The sequence below is a fragment of the Rhinichthys klamathensis genome, unplaced genomic scaffold (assembly GCF_029890125.1).
Source record: "Rhinichthys klamathensis goyatoka isolate OS25496 unplaced genomic scaffold, OSU_Roscu_1.1 h1tg000150l_1, whole genome shotgun sequence".
NCBI classification, from domain to species: domain Eukaryota; kingdom Metazoa; phylum Chordata; class Actinopteri; order Cypriniformes; family Leuciscidae; genus Rhinichthys; species Rhinichthys klamathensis.
This window is the reverse complement of record NW_026606685.1, coordinates 753,404-778,700: the sequence shown is the minus strand read 5'-3', so window position 1 is coordinate 778,700 and position 25,297 is coordinate 753,404. Positions and strand designations below refer to the sequence as shown.

Genomic DNA, 25,297 nt, shown 5'->3' with positions numbered 1-25,297 from the left:
CCTAGCCTCCCAGAAGGAGTGTTAAACACGATCGCGCAGGCTAGAGCTCCGTCTACCAGGCGGCTCTACTCCTCGAAATGGTCTGTTTTATCTGCATGGTGTCAAGCCCAGAGCTTTTCACCTGTGGAATGTGGGGTTTCGGAAGTGCTTTCCTTCCTTCAAGAGCTACTGGATAAGGGCAGGACCCCATCCACGCTCAAAGTATATGTGGCGGCCATAGCTACGTTTGCAAAACCGGTGTCTGGCCAGTCGCTGGGGAAAAACGACTTAGTCGTGCGTTTCCTTAGGGGAGCTCGGAGGCTAAACCCTCCCAGGCCCCCTTCAGTCCCGACGTGGGACCTTTCCACGGTCCTGGAGGCCATGAAAGGCGCCCCGTTCGAGCCAATCCAGCTGGTGGACATGAAACACCTGTCGTTCAAAACAGTGTTTCTCATGGCTCTCGCTTCAGTGAAGCGCATAGGGGACTTACAGGCGCTTTCAGTAAGCGCGTCGTGTATGGAGTTTGGGCCTAATGACTCGAAGGTCATTCTCAAACCAAAGCACGGGTATGTCCCGAAATCCCTCAATACACCGTTCAGGGCCCAGGTAATTTCCCTGTCGGCCCTTCCGGTTCTCAGTGAGGAGGAAGATGCGAGTCTCCTTTGCCCCGTCAGGGCATTGAGAGCTTATGTGTCACACTCGTCTGTTTTCAGACAGACGGAGCAGCTTTTTGTTTTGTTTGGCGGGCGTTCCAAGGGACTCGCCGCCTCAAAACAGAGCCTATCCAGATGGATAGTGGATGCCATTGCGCTCGCTTACTCTGCGAAGGGCCTACAGTGCCCCTTGGGTGTCAGAGCGCACTCCACGAGAGGCGTGGCCTCTTCGTGGGCGTGGTCGAGCGGGGTTTCCCTGCAAGATATCTGTACGGCCGCGGGCTGGGCCTCGCCGTCTACATTTATAAAATACTATAACCTGGAGGTACCCGCCTTACAAGCTAAGCTTTTGGCGGTCTAAAATTCAGTGCTATCTGCCCCGCTGTGCGGCCCAGATGCTGAGTTTACTGCAGCCCCATGAGTGTTGACACACGTATGGCCACCCAGATCAGGCTGAAAGCTTTCACCCTGGCTGCGCGTTTTATTGTCATATGATAGCCCCGCTGGGTGCTTTTTTATAGGGAATGACGCTTCCAGCCTCTCTTCCTCCACTCTATGTGAGTTTTTGGTGATTATGCACTACATGAGCCCTGGGCTTCGGCCCCCGGGACTTTGGTGTTGGATCCCTGTACGCACGGCGTGTTGCATTGTGTTCCCCTAGCGTAAGCTATTACGCAGTACGAGAGATACTCTCGTAAGAGAACGTACTCGGTTACTAACGTAACCTCGGTTCTCTCTAGAGAGGGAACGAGTACTACGTATCTTGCCGTGCTTGGAATACGCTCTGGTTCGCTTCAGCGATAAAAACCAGCTTGTACCAGCCTAACGAGCATATTTATAGGGTGAGACCACGCCCCTTCTGGCGGGACGTGAAGATATGGGCGCGAATTGCCCCCATTGGTCATTACGTCACGCAGAGTCTCTCTCGATAGGCTGCTGCATTTGCTGCAGAGCAACCAATAGGCGCGCGAGCTGTTTCGCCTATGTCTGCTTGCTGCTGCAAAGCGTTTTACATTAATAAAAAAATTAAGGATAATTTTTGGCTTCAATATCTCGTGGAAAAGAGTTTTTCCCCTAGCGTAAGCTATTACGCAGTACTCGTTCCCTCTCTAGAGAGAACCGAGGTTACGTTAGTAACCGAGTACGTTTTGTTTCATAACCGCTAGAGAGTCGAAAGTTACACAGTGCACTTTTAAAGATGGTCCCACACATGTGCTGTTTTTTGCATTAATATAATTGAGGTCTTGTAAGCATTCAACATGCAACTTTCTACTTAGAACTAAGATGTATTTTTCCCCCCCTATGTTTACTCATAAGGCTATCCATCTTCTTCTAGTTCATGTTTACTTAAAATATTTCCATATCTGGTAATATTTTCATATCTGGTTCATGCACATGACAGCTGTTATTTTGAAGTTAGTCTACAAAACAGCACAGATTTACAGATCCAGAGAGACTGAGCATCCACCCCTTCAGGTGATTGTTGAGATCTACTTGTTAATTTTTTTAAGGGGAAATATTTAAGGGGACTTTAATCGTATTAGAAACCTAGAGTAAAACACTACCTTTTTTTAATTAAAATAATAATTGCATGTTATTAAGTCATTTAATATTGGATTGCAATTCGGTTATTTAGGTGTTGTGTAGTGCAGAATTAGGTGTATGAAAGTGACTTGCATTAAAACGACGTGTGACTGTTAGACATTTAATATTGAATTGTTCCTATTATTTATAATGAAATGGAATTACACTCTGTTTGAAAACCTTCAAACTTTTTTCATACAGTCTGAATTACAGTTCTACTTCTCTCTTCCTGTTGATCACAGTTGCCAGATTTTTTTTAATACTTATTTCTTGTGTTACTGAACTGAGAAGACAAAGACAGAGGCGATGAATAATTCTACAGGGAACTTCACCACATCTGAGGCATCTACAAACTCCACAACTCAGTCCTTTTGGTTAGTGAACAGACTGGACATTTTTCTGTACAGCATCAATTTGCTGTTTGGTCTTCCTACACACTCCTATGTTATATGGCTCATCATCACAGGAAGTGGAGTTGCATCAGAGTTTTTCAACCTCAATCTCTCTGTTTGTGAGCTTGGTAGCAGTCTAAATTGTTTGTTCTGTATACTTGATTGGTTTTCACATCTTAAGACATTAACATATTTGTTATTAGGGCTAGGCATCACCGGTCGTCCTGTGTTTCAGTGTCTGATGTGTGTTGAGCGTTACCTGGCAGTGGTTCATCCTGTAACCTTTCTGAAGTACAAACCTCTCAGATATAGAGTGATCTGCTGCACTGTGGCCTGGATAATCACTCTTGGATCCTGTTTCTATAGTTTTTTTATTGAAATCTCACAAAACAGTCATATGCTACCATGGTTCTTCTTACTGCAGTTCCTCCTCTTCTTCTCCGTCCAGTTGTTTTGTCTTGTGGCTGTTCTCAGAGCTCTGAAGCAGTCAGGACCAGGAGAGAGAGGGAGAGAGAGAGAGGAGGAAAACCACATGAAGAGAAGAGCATTTGATCTTATTTTAATTACTACTGTGAGCATGATTATTATCTATATGCCATTTATTATCTCAGGATTCTGTTTCATTCTGATGCAACACTTTATTAAGGAACTTTTTTCTTTTGGTTTTATTTTTTATATACTGGCTGGTTTTGTTCAGCCTGTTCTTTACCTGCGCCGGACTGGAAAACTCTCCTGCCTTTGCTCTCCATCAATTGTTCAATAATAAGTTAAATTACTAAACCTTTTTATTTTATTTTTTATATCTTTGGCAGGAAAATTAGGACATTAGGAAATTGTTTTTCCATGACAATAAAACATGTTAATGTGAGCATATGTCATTTAGAGAGATCTGTTTTATATAGTTGTTATTTGTTGTTCCAATACACTTCTTCACTGATAAAGCAGTGTTGCCTTTTTTTTCTATTTAACAGAAGCGATTGTTTTTTTAAACTTGAAATCCCATCACACACACATTTATCACTCTAAAAATTTGCATCGCAGGAGTTAAATGTGTTGCACCTGAGGCCAGTTTTAGATTTTTGAATATTGTTTGAGATGATTTTTTTACATAAATAATATTTTAAAGGCCTAAATTGTCAGTTTATAAATGTTATTTGAATATTACTTGGTAAACGACTTCAATCTTGATTCAACATAAGCCAGTCATGTCTAATAAAATGCCAAAACATAAAACATGGTTGTAGAGAAAAGTTTTTCTCCAAAGAGAAATAAAGGTTTCCAAAGGGGGTTTTCACAGCGATGCCATTTTTGGTTTCCCAAATACTTTTAGTAAACAGTTCTTACAATAACACATTTTTAGTGTGAAGAACATTTAAAAAATCGAAATAATCATTTTTACACTATAAAGAACCTTTTGTGTAATGGAAAGTTTCAATGGATGTTGAATGTTCTTTATTGGTATCTATGGTTCCATGAAGAACCTTTATCACCCATGGAACCTTTCCATTACTTTTCTTATTTTTAAGAGTGTATTGATTAGATACTTTTCATACTGGTCCCTGCCTTTATTCAGGGCATTATCTCACATTGTATGGTTGTCAAAATTGTCATTTACTGCATGAATGTAAATAAAGTGTAGTAAGCATTAAAATTAAATTTTCATAAAACTTTTAATTGTCTTTTTCATTATTATTATTATTATTATTATTATTATTATTATTATTATTTACTTTACTTTTACTATTTGCATATCTGGTGTTTCATGTGATGCATAGCAGATGAAGTTATGCACATATGTTCTTGTGTCAGTCAGTCTGTGAAGTCAGTCTATAAAACACAGCACAGAGATGTATACACATCCAGAGAGACTGGACATTCACTCTGCAGGTGATTAACTTTTGATTCATTTTGTTGTTTTCAATTCAATAATAGTCAACATTTTGCTGGAATTATAATATATTGTATAAGGATTATGAACACATAATATGGTTTAGATATTAAATAATACAGGGCTGAGACTTGTCTTATTAGATAGATTTTAAAATAGAAGTGTGAGCCATTATATGACTTATAGAACTGATCGGATCATGTAAACAGGCTATAAAAGAAAAACGTCTCGGTTACGTATGGTAACCCTCGTTCCCTGAGTAGGGAACGGAGACGTCTCGTCGGAGGAGTTCCCATACGAAAGGGAACTGTATTTTTCATGATCATGTTCAAGTGATGTAATATTGGATTTTGTTACGCTTATGGTAGTCATATATGTATTGTAGTGCTGAATGACCCACAGTGGTGACTTGCATTACCCAAATGTTAAAATTTTGGAATGTTTCTTTAGAATTGAGTTGAATTACACACTTTTTGGAAACCTTTACATTTCAGTTAACTCTCGAGTACTCTGAAATACTTTTATCCTTCTCTCTTCCTGTATGCCACAGTTGCAATATCATTTAAAAAATAATGTGTGACTTCCTGAGATGAGAGGATGAATATCTCTACAGGGAACTTCACCACACCTGCAGCATCCACAAACTCCACAACTGATATTAGACTATTGGAGAGTCTGGAAATGTGTGCATACAGCATCTGCTTCCTTTTTGGTCTTCCTACACACTCCTATATTATATGGCTCATTGTCACAGGAACGGGAAGTGGAGTCGCATCAGAGTTCTTCAACCTCAATCTCTCTGTTTGTGAGATTGGTAACAGTATTAATGCGGTGTTTGGTCTACTGTCACACTTTTCTTCACTTTTCAAAATACTAACAGATTTTGTGCAAGGACTCTCCATCACTGGCCGTCCTCTGTTTCAGTGTCTGATGTGTGTTGAGCGTTACCTGGCAGTGGTTCATCCTGTAACCTTTCTGAAGTACAAACCTCTCAGATATAGAGTGATCTGCTGCACTGCGGTCTGGATAATCACTCTTGGTTCTTGTTTATTCTGCATCTTTTCAGCCTCAGTCAACAGAGAGGCATATGTATGGTTTTTCTCAACAGTGTTCCTCCTCTACTTTTCCATCCAGTTGTTTTGTCTTGTGGCTGTTCTCAGAGCTCTGAAGCAGTCAGGACCAGGAGAGAGAGGGAGAGAGAGAGAGGAAAAAAAAAACATGAAGAAAAGAGCATTTTTTCTTATTCTATTAACAACAGTGAATATGATTATCCAAAATGTCCCATTTACTATCACAGGATTATATATCATTCTAACTAAACAGGAAATTAATGACTATTGGTTTCCTGCTTTTGTTTGTTATGTGTTGACTGGTTTTTTGCAGCCTTTTCTTTATTTGCAACGAACTGGAAAGCTGTTCTGCCTCTGTTCATCATAAAAACATTGTGCTTTAGTATTTAGCATTAAAGGTAGGGTAGGCAATTTTTTTATAAACACTTTTTGTTACACTGGTTAAAACTCTCTTCACATCCTGATAACAATCAATAATAGAAGTGGTCTAAATCATAGAGGTTTTGGGGGTGCGGGGATTGCAAAATATTTGTTTGAGTATTTGATGAGGAAAAAATAGACATACAAAAATTTTAAACATTTTGAGATGGAATTGTTCACTTGGTAACTTTAACGGACATCGTATTTGGTTTTACGAATGCGCTCAGACTGGGATAGGATTTGTACCTTTGCTCTGGATTCAATATGAAGCCACTCAAAGCAAAGGATCGATTGGTAGGATGCTACAATTAATCTTCTTGCTTTTTACAAATGACGATTATTTAAATGTCATGTTGAAATGGAGTGGAATGTGTTTTATTGTATCTGTATTATTATACGGTGTCATTGACAGCCACAGTTGGATTGTTGGTTGATATTGAAAAGAATGCTGTTCAAGGTTTGAGCTGTGTTTTACATCAGTGTATGTGCCGTTTGTGAATTTTGGATCCTGTTAAGTTTTTAAACAAATTTAACTTTGAAATTGAACTGGTTGAATTGCAATAATTATAAGAAATGTCGATGTTTTGTAAATTAATAACTAAACTTAAAACTAATAATAATAAAAAAGTTCTCATAATAGCGTAATTGATAATAGAAAATTGTTGTAATAGTTTTGCCCATCTTTCATGCTTTTGTTTGTTTAATCTTGTTTTGACATGTAGCAGTTTTTGAGTGTTGGTTAGTTTTGTTCACTGTTTTGCCGTTTTTGTTGAAAGTGCTTTTGGTTTGGTTATAGTTTAGGGCTAGTTTATGGTTTAGACTGAGGCTTTTTTAGGGGCACTTTATTTTCATGTCAGGGAACATTTTGTAATGAATGATTGTTGTCTAGAGAAGTTTGTGCAGTTTTGTTCTTTTTGAATGGCTTAATGGTTGCAGAAATGCTGAGCAGATAGTCTTAAGGATTGTCAACCAGCTATTACAATGTCTGTATATTGTAGGCTATGTAAATGAACAATGTGTACTCTGTTACCTGCACCCAGATATCGCTGTTTATTTGTCAACAAAATATGAAGAACAATGTGTTATTTTGTGTCACCCTGTGGACTTTTGACAGCTCCAGGGCTTGTTAAAACTAAAGATTGAACTTCAGCATTTTTGCATTCCGTCCCATGGACAGTTGGATCGACAGAGTGGCGGCACTTTCTTAAGTTTTGGCAAAAATGGAACCCTTTTATCTGTTTTCTCTAGTCATGTAGCACCAATAATAAATAAATAAAAAGTTTCTCTGCATTGATTGATTGACCAAAAGTGTTTGTGTGAGGCTGTACAAAAAAAATTCCCAAACTGACAAGGACACTTAAAGCACACGTATCAGAGACGTCAATTTGATGAGCATGTTTTCATCTGTAAGATGTATTTTTAGAGTGTTTGCTCATATGCAATACTTCTCTAAGACATTTCCTGTCAGATGTTACATAGACATCTAGATTTTAAAGATGTTTTGGATTTAGAATGTATGTAAAACTGACTTTTTAAAGATGTTTATCAGATGTTTGTACACAGCAGATGCTTTCCAGATGAACTGCTTTTTAACAGACATCTTGGAGACGTATGTGTGCTATCTGAATTTAGCCTTTGAGAAGAGCTGCACGATTCTGGATAAAATGAGTATCACAATTTTTTTTGCTTACCATAAAGATGATTCTTTTCAACTTTTTATTTACAAACCCTGAACATTAGGTTACCAAACAAGATATCATTAAAATAAGAGATAATACTATTTGCTTCAGTCAAATTTAAACAAATCCAATAAAAAAGTAATATTTTAATAAAAAAAAATACTAAAATTGCCATTAAACACTGACAACATTCAAATGTATTATACCAGACTAGACCTTTTTAGCAAGAAACACTATAGCCTATCAACATTTTGTGGCTTCACTTCAGAATGACAACTAGAGACTACCCCCTGTGCTTAAAACCCTTCCAGAAGGGAAACTGATGGTTGCAGGAATGTAAAGGTATCTCCTGGCCTGTGCAAATACATGTAGTATTCTACCTGACTAAGGGGTCATGTTCACTGCCAGTGTTGCTTGAGAACAGGTAAGACTGGTAAGGCTCCTGGTTGACAGCTTGTTCTTGATGTGAGATTGGATCTGGTGGCCCCTCATTTCTTTGTGCTGCTTTGAAGAAGCTATAGGTCTTTGCAGGGGTGGTATAGGGAGACTTTCTTGTGGAGGACAATCAGGTTTGCTCAACCACAATTTACTCTTAAAGAATCAAATTGTAAACAATTTAAACAATCATGGTATTTTTCCTCTATACCCCAGGATCTTTGATTTGATTGTGCGTATAAGATCAGAGTCATTTTCCTTAACCCTCTGGGGTCTAAGGTGTTTTTGGGGTCCTTGAGATGTTTTGACATGCCCTGACATAAGTGTTTTTTTCAGTTGCTTATAAACATATTAATGGCAAAGGTGTAATTACACTCTATTTAGCACAAACAAGGCTACCATAATATGTGAGCAACATGTATGTATATGTTTGTATTTTTGAGAGAATAATTTGTATGCATGGTTATTGAAAAAACTAAAAATTAAAGTTTCTGAAATAAGGCCACAAAACACATACTAAATATGTGTCCACAAGACTTTTGACTAATTGATGTTGTCGTCTAGAGTTCTGTACATAAGGAATTCCACACAGCAGACAGCAGGATGGCTTCAAAAACGACTGTATTTATTGACCCTGGAAACATATGGGACAACTTGATCAGAATATTACTCTTGCGCCAACCTCTTTCCACGTTATACACAAAATTAAGTGGGAAGAGTGAGAAGAAAACAAGTGCTACTTGCCTCACCAGCGTCCATTTGCGATCTCAGGCTGATGTAACTCCATTGAATACATGTTTAACATTATGTAGTAGCCTACACATTAAATAAAATAATCCATTACTGTTGTTAAAGGAAAAATAAAGTAAGTAATAAAATGGCTGGATGTGTATTCTTCAAACATATCAGTAATAACATTTAAGTATAATGTTTGTACAGATCGACAAACAAATATCCCCTCAAAACATCAGGCACCTTCACATTATACTTAATAGAACCGCAAGGCCAGCGTAATAGTTGGAAGTTGAACAATAGAATGTATTACCGAATATGAGAAATGAAGATAGAATACATTTGTTCAAAAGCACAATCCAAATGTACATTATAGACCCAAATTCCATAAATTAGATCACATTATACTGGTTAAATTGAATCACTAGTTAGTTAACGTGCGTCAGATAAAAGTCACATAAAACTCACAATACACAACATAGTGTATAATCAATTCAGTAACACATTGTGCTTAATATTTAAATTAACTTAAACCGAATGAACACTTTTAAACATACCAATATTAAGTGGGAAGAGTGAGAAGAAAACAAGTGTGTCTTGCCTCGCCAGCATCCATCTGCTATCTGAAGCTGACATAACTCATGCACTCTCTAAAGCATAGACAGTAAAAGAAATGGTCACAGCGACCCCATAAACTTCAACGGAGAAAAGTGAAGCCAATTAGAAGCACTCCCTTCCTGATGGCTGAGCGTACTGCGCAGGCTCAAACTGAGCTTGATGACGTAGATGTGACATGAGCAACCTGTCTGACCATTGTAAGTCTTCTAGTAGCTGTGCAAAGAGGAATCTGAATCATTCCCTTCGGAATCTTGCAGAGACAGAGAGCGTGAGTAGGAGCTGTCCATGAGCTCGCAGCAGGAGCAACTTTATGACTCTCTATGGGCTTCTCCCTTGACTTTATGCCTCCACGTCCCCCCAATTGCGCGCAAGCTTCTCCTCCTGTCTATACGGTAATTTCTCTACTGTGCGACAGAGAGTTGCGTGGTTATGGCACAATCGTTAGCCTATTTTTACAAAAACGGCTTAGACGGGGCCATAACGTAAGATACAAAGTAATGGAGCCTTTTTTACATTGTCGTGTTTCTTTAGAAATAAATAATGGGCAAATGGAGTATTTGGACGCCTCAGATGTAAAGTTATTCGCTGTCAATGTGACGCCAAAATGAATGGGAGTCAATGCTAACAGCAGGTGATGGTCTGCTCCAATGGCGGCCCCCAAGGGAAGCTTCAGTTTCCGGCTGATGGATTACCCCCTTGCTCTAAAGGCATAGCGCGCAACACTGATAAGCGTCCCACTTAACGAAACACCTTAATTGATAGTTCCTAACCACAATAACATTGCATGACTCACTCGTATAAGTATTTAATACAAAATGAAACCGAAAGTATTTTACTTCATAGGAAAATAGTTTCGGGAATTCATCATATAAAAATAAAATACAATTAATATTTCTCTCTTACATTTACATTTACATTTAGTCATTTAGCAGACGCTTTTATCCAAAGCGACTTACAACTGAGGACTAAACCAAGCGAGTCATCGTGAAGAGGCAAAAACAACGCAAGAAGTGCTCAAAATACAAAGTTCAGACATAGCTCGGAGTAGCATAAGCCAGGCAAGCGAGGATTTAGAGGAAAGGATTTTTTTTTTTTTTTTTTTTTTATGTTAAGTGCTCCTTTTGAATGCTGTCAGGGATTCTGCATTCCGGATGAGGGTGGGGAGATCATTCCACCAGCATGGAACCGTGAATGAGAATGATCTGGAGAGTGATTTTGTGCCCCGCTGTGATGGTACTACTAGCCGTCGCTCATTGACCGATCGTAGGCTTCTGGTAGGGATGTAGACTTGTAGTAGTGAGTGGAAGTAGGAGGGAGCTGAACCTGTGGTCAATCTGTAAGCAAGCGTCAAAGCCTTGAACTTGATGCGAGTGTCACCGGGGTGACAAAGGCAGGCGGAACCTTTTAATCACGGCCGGGTTTCCGAGGGGAGGGATTTCCGGTGTGGGACCCGGAAGACTCCAGTTCCGGAAAACTCCGAGCAGAGACGGAGGATGATTAGTTGATACAAAACAGGTGCGGGAGAGGATGATTGCGATCGCGATTGGGACGCGTTGTCAGTTGGGAAGGATAAAAGGACATTTCATCTTAAACAAAGGAAAGGAAGGAGAGAGGAATAGCGGCGGGAGATATTCGGGTGAATCTGGAGATGTGGAGATGCGGGGAGGAGAACTGTGGTGGATAAGAGATAAGTGCTGTTGATGTTTGGATTGAGAAATGAGAAATCTGGTGGAGGACGTGATGAGAGGATAAGTGCTGTTGATGTTTGGACTGTGATATGAGAAATCTGTTTGGAGGATGTGATGAGGCTCCATTGGAAGAAGTCCAAGAGATTGTGAGAGGTGCAGTGGACCAGACCCCCTGTCTCCGCCCTAGTTTGTGAGTGACGAGACTTTGCAGTGTTGTTCATTAATGTAAACACGTGTGCAGATTTGTGCGAGTTGCAGTTGAGCACGAGTGGAGGTGTAATGCAGTGACATTGGGGAAGTGGTCCTGGCTGTGGAGACATCGTCCGCGACTCAATGGATGGAGACCATTGGAAGAAGTCATCTAGTGGTGAAATTCTCCTTTTCTCCTCTTTAATCGTTACGGGGCATTGTGAAGTGTTAGTTTGCTGTGGAATCCTCATCTCCTCTCTGTCTGAGCCCTGTGAATAGAGCCAGCTTTGCTGTGGAATCCTCATCTTCTCTCTGTCTGAGCCCTGTGAATGGAGCTAGCTTTGCTGTGGAATCCTCATCTTCTCTCTCTGTTTGCCGGAGCCTTGTGAGTAGAACCAGCTTCGCTGTTGAATCCTCATCTTCTCTGTCTGAGCCCTGTGAATGGAACTAGCTTTGCTGTGGAAACCTCATCTTCTCTCTGTCTGAGCCCTGTGAATGGAGCTAGCTTTGCTGTGGAATCCTCATCTTCTCTCTCTGTCTGCCGGAGCCTTGTGAGTAGAACCAGCTTCGCTGTTGAGTCCTCATCTTCTCTCTGTCTGAGCCTTGTGAATGGAACTAGCTTTGCTGTGGAAACCTCATCTTCTCTCTGTCTGAGCCCTGTGAATGGAACTAGCTTTGCTGTGGAAACCTCATCTTCTCTCTGTTTGCCTGAGCCCTGTGAATAGAGCCAGCTTCGCTGTAGAAACTTTATCCTCCCTCTCTCCGCCTGAGCCCTGTGCATAGAACCAGCTTCGCTGTTGAATCCTCATCTTCTCTCTGTCTGAGCCCTGTGAATGGAACTAGCTTTGCTGTGGAAACCTCATCTTCTCTCTGTCTGAGCCCTGTGAATGGAGCTAGCTTTGCTGTGGAATCTTCCTCTTCTCTCTCTGTCTGCCGGAGCCTTGTGAGTAGAACCAGCTTCGCTGTTGAATCCTCATCTTCTCTCTGTCTGAGCCCTGTGAATGGAACTAGCTTTGCTGTGGAAACCTCATCTTCTCTCTGTCTGAGCCCTGTGAATGGAACTAGCTTTACTGTGGAAACCTCATCTTCTCTCTGTCTGAGCCCTGTGAATGGAGCTAGCTTTGCTGTGGAATCCCCATCTTCTCTCTCTGTCTGCCGGAGCCTTTTGAGTAGAACCAGCTTCGCTGTTGAATCCTCATCTTCTCTCTGTCTGAGCCCTGTGAATGGAACTAGCTTTGCTGTGGAAACCTCATCTTCTCTCTGTTTGCCTGAGCCCTGTGAATAGAGCCAGCTTCGCTGTAGAAACTTCATCCTCTCTCTCTCCGCCTGAGCCCTGTGCATAGAGCCAACTTTGCTGTTGAACCTTCATCTTCCCTCTGTCTGCCCGGGCCTTGTGAAGAGAGCCAGCCTTGCTGTCGAATCCTTATTCCTTTCCATCCATCTGGATCCTGTGAGTAAAGTCGTTATACTATTGCACGCCCACCTGTGTCCGCTGTCCGCCGGTGCCCTGGGAAGCGAGCCAGCTCTGTTGCTGATTCCGTACTCCTCTCCGTCCATCCGAATCCTGTGAAAAGAGAAACAGTTCTGCTGTGAATCCGAGAGAAACAGTTCCGCTGATAACTCTTACCGGTTCTCTGCCTGCCTGTGCCCTGAGAAGAGAGCCAGCTCTGTTGCTGATTCCGTACTCCTCTCCGTCCATCCGAATCCTGTGAAGAGAGAGACAGTTCTGCTGTGAATCCGAGCAAAACAGTTCTGCTGATAATTCTTACCTGTCCTCTACCTGTCTGAGCCCCGAGAAGGGAGCCAGCTCTGTGCTGATTCCGTATTCCTCTCCGTCCACCCGAATCCTGTGAAGAGAGAGACAGTTCTGCTGTGAATCCCAGAGAAACAGTTCTGCTGATAATTCTTACCTGTCCTCTACCTGTCTGAGCCCCGAGAAGAGAGCCAGTTCTGTGGCTGATTCCGTACTCCTCTCCGTCCATCCGAATCCTGGGAAGAGAGAGACAGTTCCGCTGTGAATCCGAGAGAAACAGTTCTGCTGATAATTCTTACCTGTCCTCTACCTGTCTGAGCCCCGAGAAGAGGGCCAGTTCTGTGGCTGATTCCGTACTCCTCTTCGTCATCCGAATCCTGTAACAAGAGAGACAGTTCTGCTGTGAATCCGAGAGGAACAGTTCCGCTGATAATTCTTACCTGTTCTCTGCCTGTCTGAGCCCCGAGAAGAGGGCCAGTTCTGTGGCTGATTCCGTACTCCTCTTCGTCATCCGAATCCTGTAACAAGAGAGACAGTTCTGCTGTGAATCCGAGAGGAACAGTTCCGCTGATAATTCTTACCTGTTCCTTGCCTGCCCGAGTCCTGAGAAGGACCAGTTATACGGCTGAAACCTCACCTTCCTCCAGTTGGCTTGAGGTTGTTTTTACTTAATTTATTCAATAAAGATTCTGTGTTTTTCTACATTACTTTGCCTCTGTGTCCTCTGTGGTGTTGGCTCCTCGCGGTGGTACGTGAGTCGGGGGCTGGGACGGCCGGTCATCTGGCGTCCACTCCTCCCCCGACCCGGTGACATAAAGTGGCGTAGTCGGCAGGGTTGTTGCCACCGCGAGTTGAAGCGGCCACAGGTTCACTATGGCCGACGAAGAGATGGTGGCTGCAAGACCACAGGTCATGCCCGTGTTTATGGGAGCCCCTTGGGCCCAGCGTTATGGAGGACCGGGATCAGAACTACATCTCCAGGACTGGAGGACGCAAACTGAATACCTGGCTGGCCTCCAGGGGCTGAGTGATGCACAGAAGACACAGTTTGTTCTGGGCTCCCTGGAGGGAGAAGCAAAGAGGGAAGTTCTTGCTGCACCCAGCACTGCACGAGCCACCGCCAAGGCCATCTTTGACTTTTTGGCGGAACTGTATGGGGATAATATCCCCGTGGCCGCCCTTCGGGCTCAGTTCTTCAACTTTCGACAAGGTCCTAGGCAAGCCTTACGGGCTTATGCGTTGAAGCTACGTGAGCAGTTTGTTCGATTGAAAGGGCGACCCGATCATGGTCTGGGTGATGGAGATTCCTTACTGCGAGATCAGTTTGTTTTGGGGCTCCGAGGCGGGCCTATTCGACAGAGTATAAAGCTCCAGCTCCGCCGAGACCCAGCGTTAAATTTTGAAGATCTCCGACAGGAGGCCTTGGCGTTGGAGATGGATCAGGGTGAGGCAACTGACCCACCGATGTGTATGGGTGTTGGTGGTGCCTCTACTCCAACCGTAGATTGGAAACAGAAGTTGCGCGCAGAACTGTTGGAGGACGTCAAAGGACAGATGGCTGAACTATCTAGGACCCTCCTAGAAGAACTGCGCCGGGGACAGCTCAGTGGCCGGGATCGATCCTATTCCGAGGGGAGCCGAGAGCCCGGACGGCGCCCTGGACGACCGGCTAATCCGAGGTTCCAGTGGGATGGTCAGGGCAGGCCCATTTGTAACAGCTGCGGGGAATCAGGACATTATAGCCGTCAGTGTGGCTCCCGACGCAGTTCCCAAGGGGGTTTTTAGTTGTGCCGGCCACTGCGGGTCAAGTGGCCGGGACCCCCTTAAATGACCCCCTTTCTATGCCTATCCTCCGAGACGACTGGGTTGCACGTTGTCCAACCGTGAAGATTCAGGTTAATGGGGTGGAGATTGAAGGTTTAGTCGATACCGGTTCCCAAGTCACGTTATTCTCCGAGAGCCTGTCCAGGGAACTCTTTAGAAACCGACGACTTCAGGAGGCGGAGTCCTCACAACTTGTGTTGAGAGGAGCAAATGGGCTGGATATTCCCTATACCGGCTATGTGATGGTGGACTTCCATGTTCAAGGGGTCCCCGTACGACAAAAAGGAGTTGTTGTCGTTAGAGACCGCTGCTTGGGTTCACATCGAGCATTGATTGGCATGAATGTCATTTCGGAATGCTGGGAAAAGCTGTTCCGAAACCGGCCGGCCCAGGCCCCTTCGGTCCCAGAGCGACAGGAATGGGAGCGTATTCTGGCTGACTGCCGTAGGATTCAGGCGGCTAACCGCGAGGAGGATCGCGAAAGCATTGGGCGAGTAATTTGCCGGTTTGGCCTGACAGTTCCAGCACGAAGCGAGGCAGTGATATGGGCCCGGCTGCCTCCAAGGTCTTATGGCGCGGATGACTGGGTCCTCCTCGAACCACATTGGGATTGCCAATCCATCGGAGTGGCCCGAGGGCTGGCTGTGGTCCATCGGGGCCGGATCTCGGTGCGGGTACGGAACGTTAACCCGTATCCTGTCGTCCTTCGCCGCCATCAACGACTGGTCCGAGTCACCGCGGTGCGTTCCCACCAGGTGAGGGAAGAGAGAGACGTTTGCTTCCGTCAAGTGAGCTCTGTGGTAGTGGAAGTGGCTGTTAGATCGGTAGAGCCGAGGAATGACCCCCAGAGAGGTGGAATACCGGATCATGTGGCAGGAGATTCCTTAAAAGGAGAGGGCCTGGAAGAGGAACAACAACTCCAACTCCGAGACTTTCTGGCGAAATGGCAACATGTGTTCTCTACCCACGATGAAGACTATGGGTGTACGGGGATTGTCAAACATCAGATTCCTACAGGCGACGCGGCACCAAGCAGAGAGCGGTATCGGCCGGTGCCCCCGACGCTTTATTCAGAGGTTCGCACCCTGCTGAAGGGGATGCTGGATGGAGGAATCATACGGGAGAGTAGTAGCCCTTGGGCGGCCCCAATTGTGCTAGTGCGGAAAAAGACCGGTGCCTGGAGATTTTGTGTTGATTATCGGAAGTTGAACGACGTGACGAAGAAGGACGCATTCCCCTTACCACGCATTGAGGATTCCCTCACTAGTCTGACTCAGGCCGCTTGGTACTCCACGTTAGATCTGGCCAGTGGGTACTGGCAGGTGCAGGTGGACGAGAGGGATAGGGAGAAGACTGCCTTCACCACTCCATTTGGGCTCTTTGAGTGGGAGCGGATGCCGTTTGGGCTGTGCAATGCCCCTGCGACTTTCCAGAGGCTAATGCAGCGATGCTTGGGGGGGCAGTTAGTTGATTCAACCTTGGTCTACCTCGATGACGTCATAGTATTCTCGCCAGACTTCGCCTCCCATCTGCTCCACCTGGAACGTGTGTTCCAGGCTATGGAAAAATATGGATTGAAGTTGCGGCCGGATAAATGCCAGCTATTTAGGAGTGAGGTGCAGTTTCTGGGCCATCGGGTCAGCGCTGCAGGGGTGTCCCCTGACCCGGAGAAAGTGTCTGCCGTCCAGGGCTGGGAGGTGCCAAAAACTGTCCGGCAAGTAAGGTCCTTCTTGGGCTTTGTAGGCTACTATCGACGTTTCATCAAGGGGTTTTCGGGGATTGCCAAGCCCCTGAATCGACTCCTCGAAGGTACCGGACGCTCCCGACCCCGGGGATCTCCCTCTGTGGACTGGGACTCGGCGTGTGAATCGGCTTTCCAAAAACTCAAGCGGGAACTCCTTCAGGCCCCGATCCTGGCGTATGCTGATTTTACTCAGCCGTTTATCCTATACACCGACGCAAGTAATGCAGGATTGGGAGCTGCACTCGCACAACGACAGCAGGGAGAGGAGAGAGTTATTGCATATGCCAGCCGGAGTCTCCATCCAGCCGAGCGGAATGCCTCCAACTATAGCTCTTTCAAGATAGAACTTCTGGCAATGAAGTGGGCGATGACGGAAAAATTTAAAGACTACTTATGGGGAGCGAAGGTGATGGTGGTGACCGATAACAACCCCCTGGTTCATCTGCAGACAGCCAGATTGGGAGCGGTGGAGCAGCGTTGGGTGGCCCAGCTGGCCAATTACGATTACCAGCTTTAATATCGACCAGGTAGAGAGCATACTAATGCGGATGCGCTGTCCCTACTCCCTGTGCCTAACGAGAGTGGGCGAACCGTATCCCCTACTTTTGAACCGGGGGAAAGACTGTTAGTGGGAGTGGTGGAAAGCCCCCGGAACCCGGTTGGAGGGAGTACCCACTGGCTGGGGATGGGACCCAGGCCGGTGGAAAGAGTTACAGCAGAGGGATGTTGACCTGGCAAGGGTGCATGCTTACCTGCAACAAGGTTCTAGGCCTGGGGTAGAAGAGAGGCAGACTCAAACCGTGGCAGTAAGGAAACTCACTGGGCAGTGGAAGAGACTCAGTTTGAGAGAGGGGGTGATCTGTCGTTTTATTCAAGAGCCAGTAACCCAGGAGGCGGTATACCAGGTGGTGGTGCCAGAAGAACAGCGTTTGGCCCTGCTGGAAGCCTACCACACGCACACAGGACACCAAGGACAAGAAAGGACATTATCCCTGTTAAGGAGGTATTTTCACTGGACAGGGATGGAGGCGACGGTCAGGGTGTTCGTTCAAAGCTGCCCCCGGTGTGTACTTTTTAAGACCAGGAAAGAGGCAAGAGCTCCCTTGGTCCCCATGTGCCCTAGAGCACCTCTGCACATCGTGGGGATGGACTTTTTAACACTGGGTCGGCCCACGGATCGGTACCAGAACATCTTGGTAGTAACTGATCTATTTACAAAATACGCATGGGCTATTCCTACTCCAGACCAAACAGCTGTTACCACTGCCGGTGTACTCTGGCGAGCTATTATCCAGCCCTTCGGGTGCCCCGAGACTCTTCACTCGGATCAGGGCCCGAACTTTGAAGCTAGGGTCATACAAGAACTGAGCCGCCTTTATGGGTGCCGGAAGACTCGCACTACCTCGTATCACCCCCAAGGTAACGGGGGGTGCGAGAGGTTCAACCAGACCCTGTTGGGGTTACTCGGGACCTTGGAAGCCGACCAACAGAGTCAGTGGGAGGAATGCCTCCCTGCCCTAGTACAAGCCTATAATAACAGTGTACACAGCACCACAGGTTATGCCCCGGCATTCTTGATGTTTGGGAGACACATGCGGTTACCGGTTGATCTGTTGCTGGGGACTAAGCCTACGGAGGGAGTTCAGAGTACGACGGATTGGGTGGGTCGTCATCATCGGCAGCTCCATTACGCCTACCGTCGGGTTACGGACCATCTGAGCGCAGCAGCAGCCAAAAATAAACGGTTGTATGATCGGACAGCTCGAGAAGCCCCCCTACTGCCCGGAGAGCGAGTATTGGTGCGAGACAATCGACGCCCAGGGAAGGGCAAACTCAGCGACCGTTGGGAGACTGTACCGTATGTGGTGGAACGCCAACAAAAGCCTGATCTACCTGTGTATACCGTTCGCCCTGAAGGAAGGCTAGGCCCTGAGCGGGTACTCCACCGGAATTTGCTTCGTCCTTGCCCAAATTATTTGGCCCCGATGGAAGAGGCCCCTGAACGGTCTATGACCCCAGTAGCTCCATCAGTGGGATGGGCCGTGGTCCCAAGGGGCCCCGAAATCGAGGCGGCAAGAGCAGTCACCTTATCCCCACCTCGACGTTCCCAGAGGGACAACCAGGGGAGGCCACCCCAGCGATACGGCGAGTGGGCCGAAGTTTCCCGGTCCTAGGGACTAGTCCCGAATGGCAGGGGGGGATGTCACCGGGGTGACAAAGGCAGGCGGAACCTTTTAATCACGGCCGGGTTTCCGAGGGGAGGGATTTCCGGTGTGGGACCCGGAAGACTCCAGTTCCGGAAAACTCCGAGCAGAGACGGAGGATGATTAGTTGATACAAAACAGGTGCGGGAGAGGATGATTGCGATCGCGATTGGGACGCGTTGTCAGTTGGGAAGGATAAAAGGACATTTCATCTTCAACAAGGAGGAAAGGAGAGAGGAATAGCGGCGGGAGATATTCGGGTGAATCTGGAGATGTGGAGATGCGGGGAGGAGAACTGTGGTGGATAAGAGATAAGTGCTGTTGATGTTTGGATTGAGAAATGAGAAATCTGGTGGAGGACGTGATGAGAGGATAAGTGCTGTTGATGTTTGGACTGTGATATGAGAAATCTGTTTGGAGGATGTGATGAGGCTGCATGAAGTGTAATTTTGTCTTTTTGGAGGAAGTTGAATGTCCCACGCTCCATTGGAAGAAGTCCAAGAGATTGTGAGAGGTGCAGTGGACCAGACCCCCTGTCTCCGCCCTAGTTTGTGAGTGACGAGACTTTGCAGTGTTGTTCATTAATGTAAACACGTGTGCAGATTTGTGCGAGTTGCAGTTGAGCACGAGTGGAGGTGTAATGCAGTGACATTGGGGAAGCGGTCCTGGCTGTGGAGACATCGTCCGCGACTCATTGGATGGAGACCATTGGAAGAAGTCATCTAGTGGTGAAATTCTCCTTTTCTCCTCTTTAATCGTTACGGGGCATTGTGAAGTGTTAGTTTGCTGTGGAATCCTCATCTCCTCTCTGTCTGAGCCCTGTGAATAGAGCCAGCTTTGCTGTGGAATCCTCATCTTCTCTCTGTCTGAGCCCTGTGAATGGAGCTAGCTTTGCTGTGGAATCCTCATCTTCTCTCTCTGTCTGCCGGAGCCTTGTGAGTAGAACCAGCTTCGCTGTTGAATCCCCATCTTCTCTGTCTGAGCCCTGTGAATGGAACTAGCTTTGCTGTGGAAACCTCATCTTCTCTCTGTCTGAGCCCTGTGAATGGAGCTAGCTTTGCTGTGGAATCCTCATCTTCTCTCTCTGTCTGCCGGAGCCTTGTGAGTAGAACCAGCTTCGCTGTTGAATCCTCATCTTCTCTCTGTCTGAGCCCTGTGAATGGAACTAGCTTTGCTGTGGAAACCTCATCTTCTCTCTGTCTGAGCCCTGTGAATGGAACTAGCTTTGCTGTGGAAACCTCATCTTCTCTCTGTTTGCCTGAGCCCTGTGAATAGAGCCAGCTTCGCTGTAGAAACTTCATCCTCTCTCTCTCCGCCTGAGCCCTGTGCATAGAACCAGCTTCGCTGTTGAATCCTCATCTTCTCTCTGTCTGAGCCCTGTGAATGGAACTAGCTTTGCTGTGGAAACCTCATCTTCTCTCTGTCTGAGCCCTGTGAATGGAGCTAGCTTTGCTGTGGAATCCTCATCTTCTCTCTCTGTCTGCCGGAGCCTTGTGAGTAGAACCAGCTTCGCTGTTGAATCCTCATCTTCTCTCTCTCTGAGCCCTGTGAATGGAACTAGCTTCGCTGTAGAAACTTCATCCTCTCTCTCTCTCTCCGCCTGAGCCCTGTGCATAGAACCAGCTTCGCTGTTGAATCCTCATCTTCTCTCTGTCTGAGCCCTGTGAATGGAACTAGCTTTGCTGTGGAAACCTCATCTTCTCTCTGTCTGAGCCCTGTGAATGGAGCTAGCTTTGCTGTGGAATCCTCATCTTCTCTCTCTCTGAGCCCTGTGAATGGAACTAGCTTCGCTGTAGAAACTTCATCCTCTCTCTCTCTCTCCGCCTGAGCCCTGTGCATAGAACCAGCTTCGCTGTTGAATCCTCATCTTCTCTCTGTCTGAGCCCTGTGAATGGAACTAGCTTTGCTGTGGAAACCTCATCTTCTCTCTGTCTGAGCCCTGTGAATGGAGCTAGCTTTGCTGTGGAATCCTCATCTTCTCTCTCTGTCTGCCGGAGCCTTGTGAGTAGAACCAGCTTCGCTGTTGAATCCTCATCTTCTCTCTGTCTGAGCCCTGTGAATGGAACTAGCTTTGCTGTGGAAACCTCATCTTCTCTCTGTCTGAGCCCTGTGAATGGAACTAGCTTTGCTGTGGAAACCTCATCTTCTCTCTGTTTGCCTGAGCCCTGTGAATAGAGCCAGCTTCGCTGTAGAAACTTCATCCTCTCTCTCTCCGCCTGAGCCCTGTGCATAGAACCAGCTTCGCTGTTGAATCCTCATCTTCTCTCTGTCTGAGCCCTGTGAATGGAACTAGCTTTGCTGTGGAAACCTCATCTTCTCTCTGTCTGAGCCCTGTGAATGGAGCTAGCTTTGCTGTGGAATCCTCATCTTCTCTCTCTGTCTGCCGGAGCCTTGTGAGTAGAACCAGCTTCGCTGTTGAATCTTCATCTTCTCTCTCTCTGAGCCCTGTGAATGGAACTAGCTTCGCTGTAGAAACTTCATCCTCTCTCTCTCTCTCCGCCTGAGCCCTGTGCATAGAACCAGCTTCGCTGTTGAATCCTCATCTTCTCTCTGTCTGAGCCCTGTGAATGGAACTAGCTTTGCTGTGGAAACCTCATCTTCTCTCTGTCTGAGCCCTGTGAATGGAGCTAGCTTTGCTGTGGAATCCTCATCTTCTCTCTCTCTGAGCCCTGTGAATGGAACTAGCTTCGCTGTAGAAACTTCATCCTCTCTCTCTCTCTCCGCCTGAGCCCTGTGCATAGAACCAGCTTCGCTGTTGAATCCTCATCTTCTCTCTGTCTGAGCCCTGTGAATGGAACTAGCTTTGCTGTGGAAACCTCATCTTCTCTCTGTCTGAGCCCTGTGAATGGAGCTAGCTTTGCTGTGGAATCCTCATCTTCTCTCTCTGTCTGCCGGAGCCTTGTGAGTAGAACCAGCTTCGCTGTTGAATCCTCATCTTCTCTCTCTCTGAGCCCTGTGAATGGAACTAGCTTTGCTGTGGAAACCTCATCTTCTCTCTGTCTGAGCCCTGTGAATGGAACTAGCTTTGCTGTGGAAACCTCATCTTCTCTCTGTCTGAGCCCTGTGAATGGAACTAGCTTTGCTGTGGAAACCTCATCTTCTCTCTGTTTGCCTGAGCCCTGTGAATAGAGCCAGCTTCGCTGTAGAAACTTCATCCTCTCTCTCTCCGCCTGAGCCCTGTGCATAGAGCCAACTTTGCTGTTGAACCTTCATCTTCCCTCTGTCTGCCCGGGCCTTGTGAAGAGAGCCAGCCTTGCTGTCGAATCCTTATTCCTTTCCATCCATCTGGATCCTGTGAGTAAAGTCGTTATACTATTGCACGCCCACCTGTGTCCGCTGTCCGCCGGTGCCCTGGGAAGCGAGCCAGCTCTGTTGCTGATTCCGTACTCCTCTCCGTCCATCCGAATCCTGTGAAGAGAGGAACAGTTCTGCTGTGAATCCGAGAGAAACAGTTCCGCTGATAACTCTTACCGGTTCTCTGCCTGCCTGTGCCCTGAGAAGAGAGCCAGCTCTGTTGCTGATTCCGTACTCCTCTCCGTCCATCCGAATCCTGTGAAGAGAGAGACAGTTCTGCTGTGAATCCGAGCGAAACAGTTCTGCTGATAATTCTTACCTGTCCTCTACCTGTCTGAGCCCCGAGAAGGGAGCCAGCTCTGTTGCTGATTCCGTATTCCTCTTCGTCATCCGAATCCTGTGAAGAGAGAGACAGGCCTGCTGTGAATTCGAGAGAAACAGTTCCGCTGATAATTCTTACCTGTTCTCTGCCTGTCTGAGCCCCGAGAAGAGAGCCAGTTCTGTGGCTGATTCCGTACTCTTCCCCGTCCATCCGAATCCTGGGAAGAGAGAGACAGTTCTGCTGTGAATTCCGAGAGAAACAGTTCCGCTGATAATTCTTACCTGTTCTCTGCCTGTCTGAGCCCCGAGAAGAGGGCCAGTTCTGTGGCTGATTCCGTACTCCTCTTCGTCATCCGAATCCTGTAACAAGAGAGACAGTTCTGCTGTGAATCCGAGAGGAACAGTTCCGCTGATAATTCTTACCTGTCCCTTGCCTGCCCGAGTCCTGAGAAGGACCAGTTATACGGCTGAAACCTCACCTTCCTCCAGTTGGCTTGAGGTTGTTTTTACTTAATTTATCCAATAAAGATTCTGTGTTTTTCTACATTACTTTGCCTCTGTGTCCTCTGTGGTGTTGGCTCCTCGCGGTGGTACGTGAGTCGGGGGCTGGGACGGCCGGTCATCTGGCGTCCACTCCTCCCCCGACCCGGTGACAACAGTATATCCACACAGTGCGGTGACTGACAGCAGCACTCGCCTCAAAGCACTGTGTTCATCCGCGCTGTTTCATGCTGATTTACAACCCACGTAAAGATAATAATTCCGCGAATCCCTGCAGTTACAGATTTCGAACAGAGAGATGGCGACAAAGAGGACAAGATACGGACTGCAGCTTTAAGTAGTACATTGTGAGAAAGTGATGAATAGAATCATATATCATTTTAAAGTAATTTAATGAAGGAATGTGATTGTCTTCTGTGTATATTTTTTATATACAGTATATGTATATGTTCTGACTGTTTTTAATGAAGTCTTAATTGCTTCTATACATTTACGTTTCTCTCTTCAAATAGAATATACGCTAATTAATCATTTTGTGAGGTTAACTTCACCACACCTGAAGCATCTACAAACTCCACAACTGATTCCTATGAATTAATCACCAGAATATGTGTGTCCAGCATCAGTTTTCTGTTTGGTCTTCCTACACACTCCTATGTTTTATGGCTCATCATCACAGAAGCAAGTGGAGTTGCATCAGTGTTCCTCAAACTCAATTTCTCACTTTGTGAGATTGGTGTTTGTCTGAAAAGTTTGTTTATTCTGCTGTCAATTCAGTTTTCATGTTTCAAGACACTGTCACTAATTTTGCAAGGACTCTTCATCACTGGTCGTCCTCTGTTTCAGTGTCTGATCTGTGTTGAGCGTTACCTGGCAGTGGTTCATCCTGTGACCTTTCTGAAGTACAAACCTCTCAGATACAGAGTGATCTGCTCTACTACTGTCTGGATAATAACTTGTGGCTCATGTTTATTCTGCTGGCTCATTTTGAAGTCACTTATCACAAGGTTATATACATGGTTCTTCTCACTGCAGTTCCTCCTCTTCCTCTCCATCCAGTTGTTTTGTCTTGTGGCTGTTCTCAGAGCTCTGAAGCAGTCAGGACCAGGAGAGAGAGGGAGAACGAAAGAGGAGAAAAACAGCATAAAGAGAAAAGCATTTCAGCTCATTTTAATATCTACTGTTAGCTTGGCTGTTATATATGTTCCATTTATAATGTCAGGATTCACTGCAATTTTTACACAACAGCATTTTCCGGCTCTTTGGGCTACTTCTGTCTTTTGTTATATTCTGGGAGGTTTTATTCAGCCGGTTCTTTTTTTGAATCATGTTGGAAAACTGACACTGTTTTCCACGAAACCTGTTAAAGAGATCCATTGTAACGTGAACAATGTAAAGTAAAAAATCATTGTTTTTGTTCCAGCTGAATTTACACAGTTTATGATTCCAGAACATTTTAGTCAGCCATTCACTGTTTTACTTATTCTGGTGTCTTTAAAATGACTGACTACTGCATAAAATCATTGAGTTTTTTTTTTTTACGTGTATGCATATGCCTTTTCTAGCTGTTATACATGGTTCCCTTTCAAGGGAACTCGAGCTGCGTTTGAGACGCGGTGGGAACGCTCTGCGTGATTGCGTCATGAAGCACATGTAAAATCAGTCCAATGGAAGCCCGATACATCATAGGTGACGTCATAGACCAGGAAACTATAAAGCACCCCTGAAAACAGACCGCGACAGCTTCTGTTGTCTTCAGCAAGCGCTCTCTGTTATTCTGTCCTTGTCATTTATTGTTGTTTGTCAAGCCCATTTTATATCACTATCTATCATTATGGCGAGCAAGCAAGATTATAGACGTTGTGTTGTTCCCTGTCCTCGTTACATCACGGGTGGGGACCTACATCAGTTTTTTGTTGCTGTTTGGGAGTGGAGCATGCCAACAGTCAGTTCTCGAGGGAGCTGACTGTGAGCATTGCGAGAAGCTGTCCGTGAGGACGCTCCGCTCCCGCCGGGCGTTCTTCGAGGAGGACGGTTCGGTTCGCGTTCCCCGCGCGGGTCCCTCTGTTGCCAGTTCGGTGGTTTCCTGCTGGTGGCAGCAGAGTGTTATATATGTATATATATATAAGTTTTATATAAAGACATAAAGATATAGGAAAATAAAGATATAATTATGTCTGTTCTTCTGGACGCTCCACTTTCAAGAAAACTAAGAAATAAACAATTCAGTGGCGTTCCAGAGGTTTCTTCCTCACCAATCTAATGTTCCTGAGACTGCTGGGGAGCAGTCTTGGCCTATTAAGCTCCTCTCAGCACAAAGTGCAAAACA

General features: G+C 45.7%; 3 protein-coding genes across 3 annotated transcripts; all 3 read left to right on the top strand.

Moving 5' to 3' along the window:
- Positions 1-2,522: 2,522 nt before the first annotated feature.
- LOC130090721 (G-protein coupled receptor 35-like) lies at positions 2,523-3,371 on the top strand. The gene has a single exon (XM_056258233.1). The coding sequence runs from the start codon at positions 2,523-2,525 to the stop codon at positions 3,369-3,371; it is 849 nt and encodes a 282-aa protein (XP_056114208.1).
- A 1,722-nt stretch (positions 3,372-5,093) lies between these two features.
- Positions 5,094-5,933, top strand: LOC130090719 (chemokine XC receptor 1-like). Its single transcript, XM_056258232.1, has one exon. It carries the CDS (start codon positions 5,094-5,096, stop codon positions 5,931-5,933), a length of 840 nt encoding a protein of 279 aa, XP_056114207.1.
- A 17,428-nt stretch (positions 5,934-23,361) lies between these two features.
- LOC130090718 (G-protein coupled receptor 35-like) lies at positions 23,362-24,369 on the top strand. The gene is made up of 2 exons (XM_056258231.1): positions 23,362-23,371; positions 23,531-24,369. Exons 1-2 carry the CDS (start codon positions 23,362-23,364, stop codon positions 24,367-24,369), a joined length of 849 nt encoding a protein of 282 aa, XP_056114206.1.
- The last annotated feature ends 928 nt before the right edge of the window (positions 24,370-25,297 follow it).

Bases quoted from the DNA above. Each gene is read 5' to 3' on its own strand.
- LOC130090721 (XM_056258233.1), top strand. From the start codon at position 2,523: ATGAATAATTCTACAGGGAACTTCACCACATCTGAGGCATCTACAAAC.
- LOC130090719 (XM_056258232.1), top strand. From the start codon at position 5,094: ATGAATATCTCTACAGGGAACTTCACCACACCTGCAGCATCCACAAAC.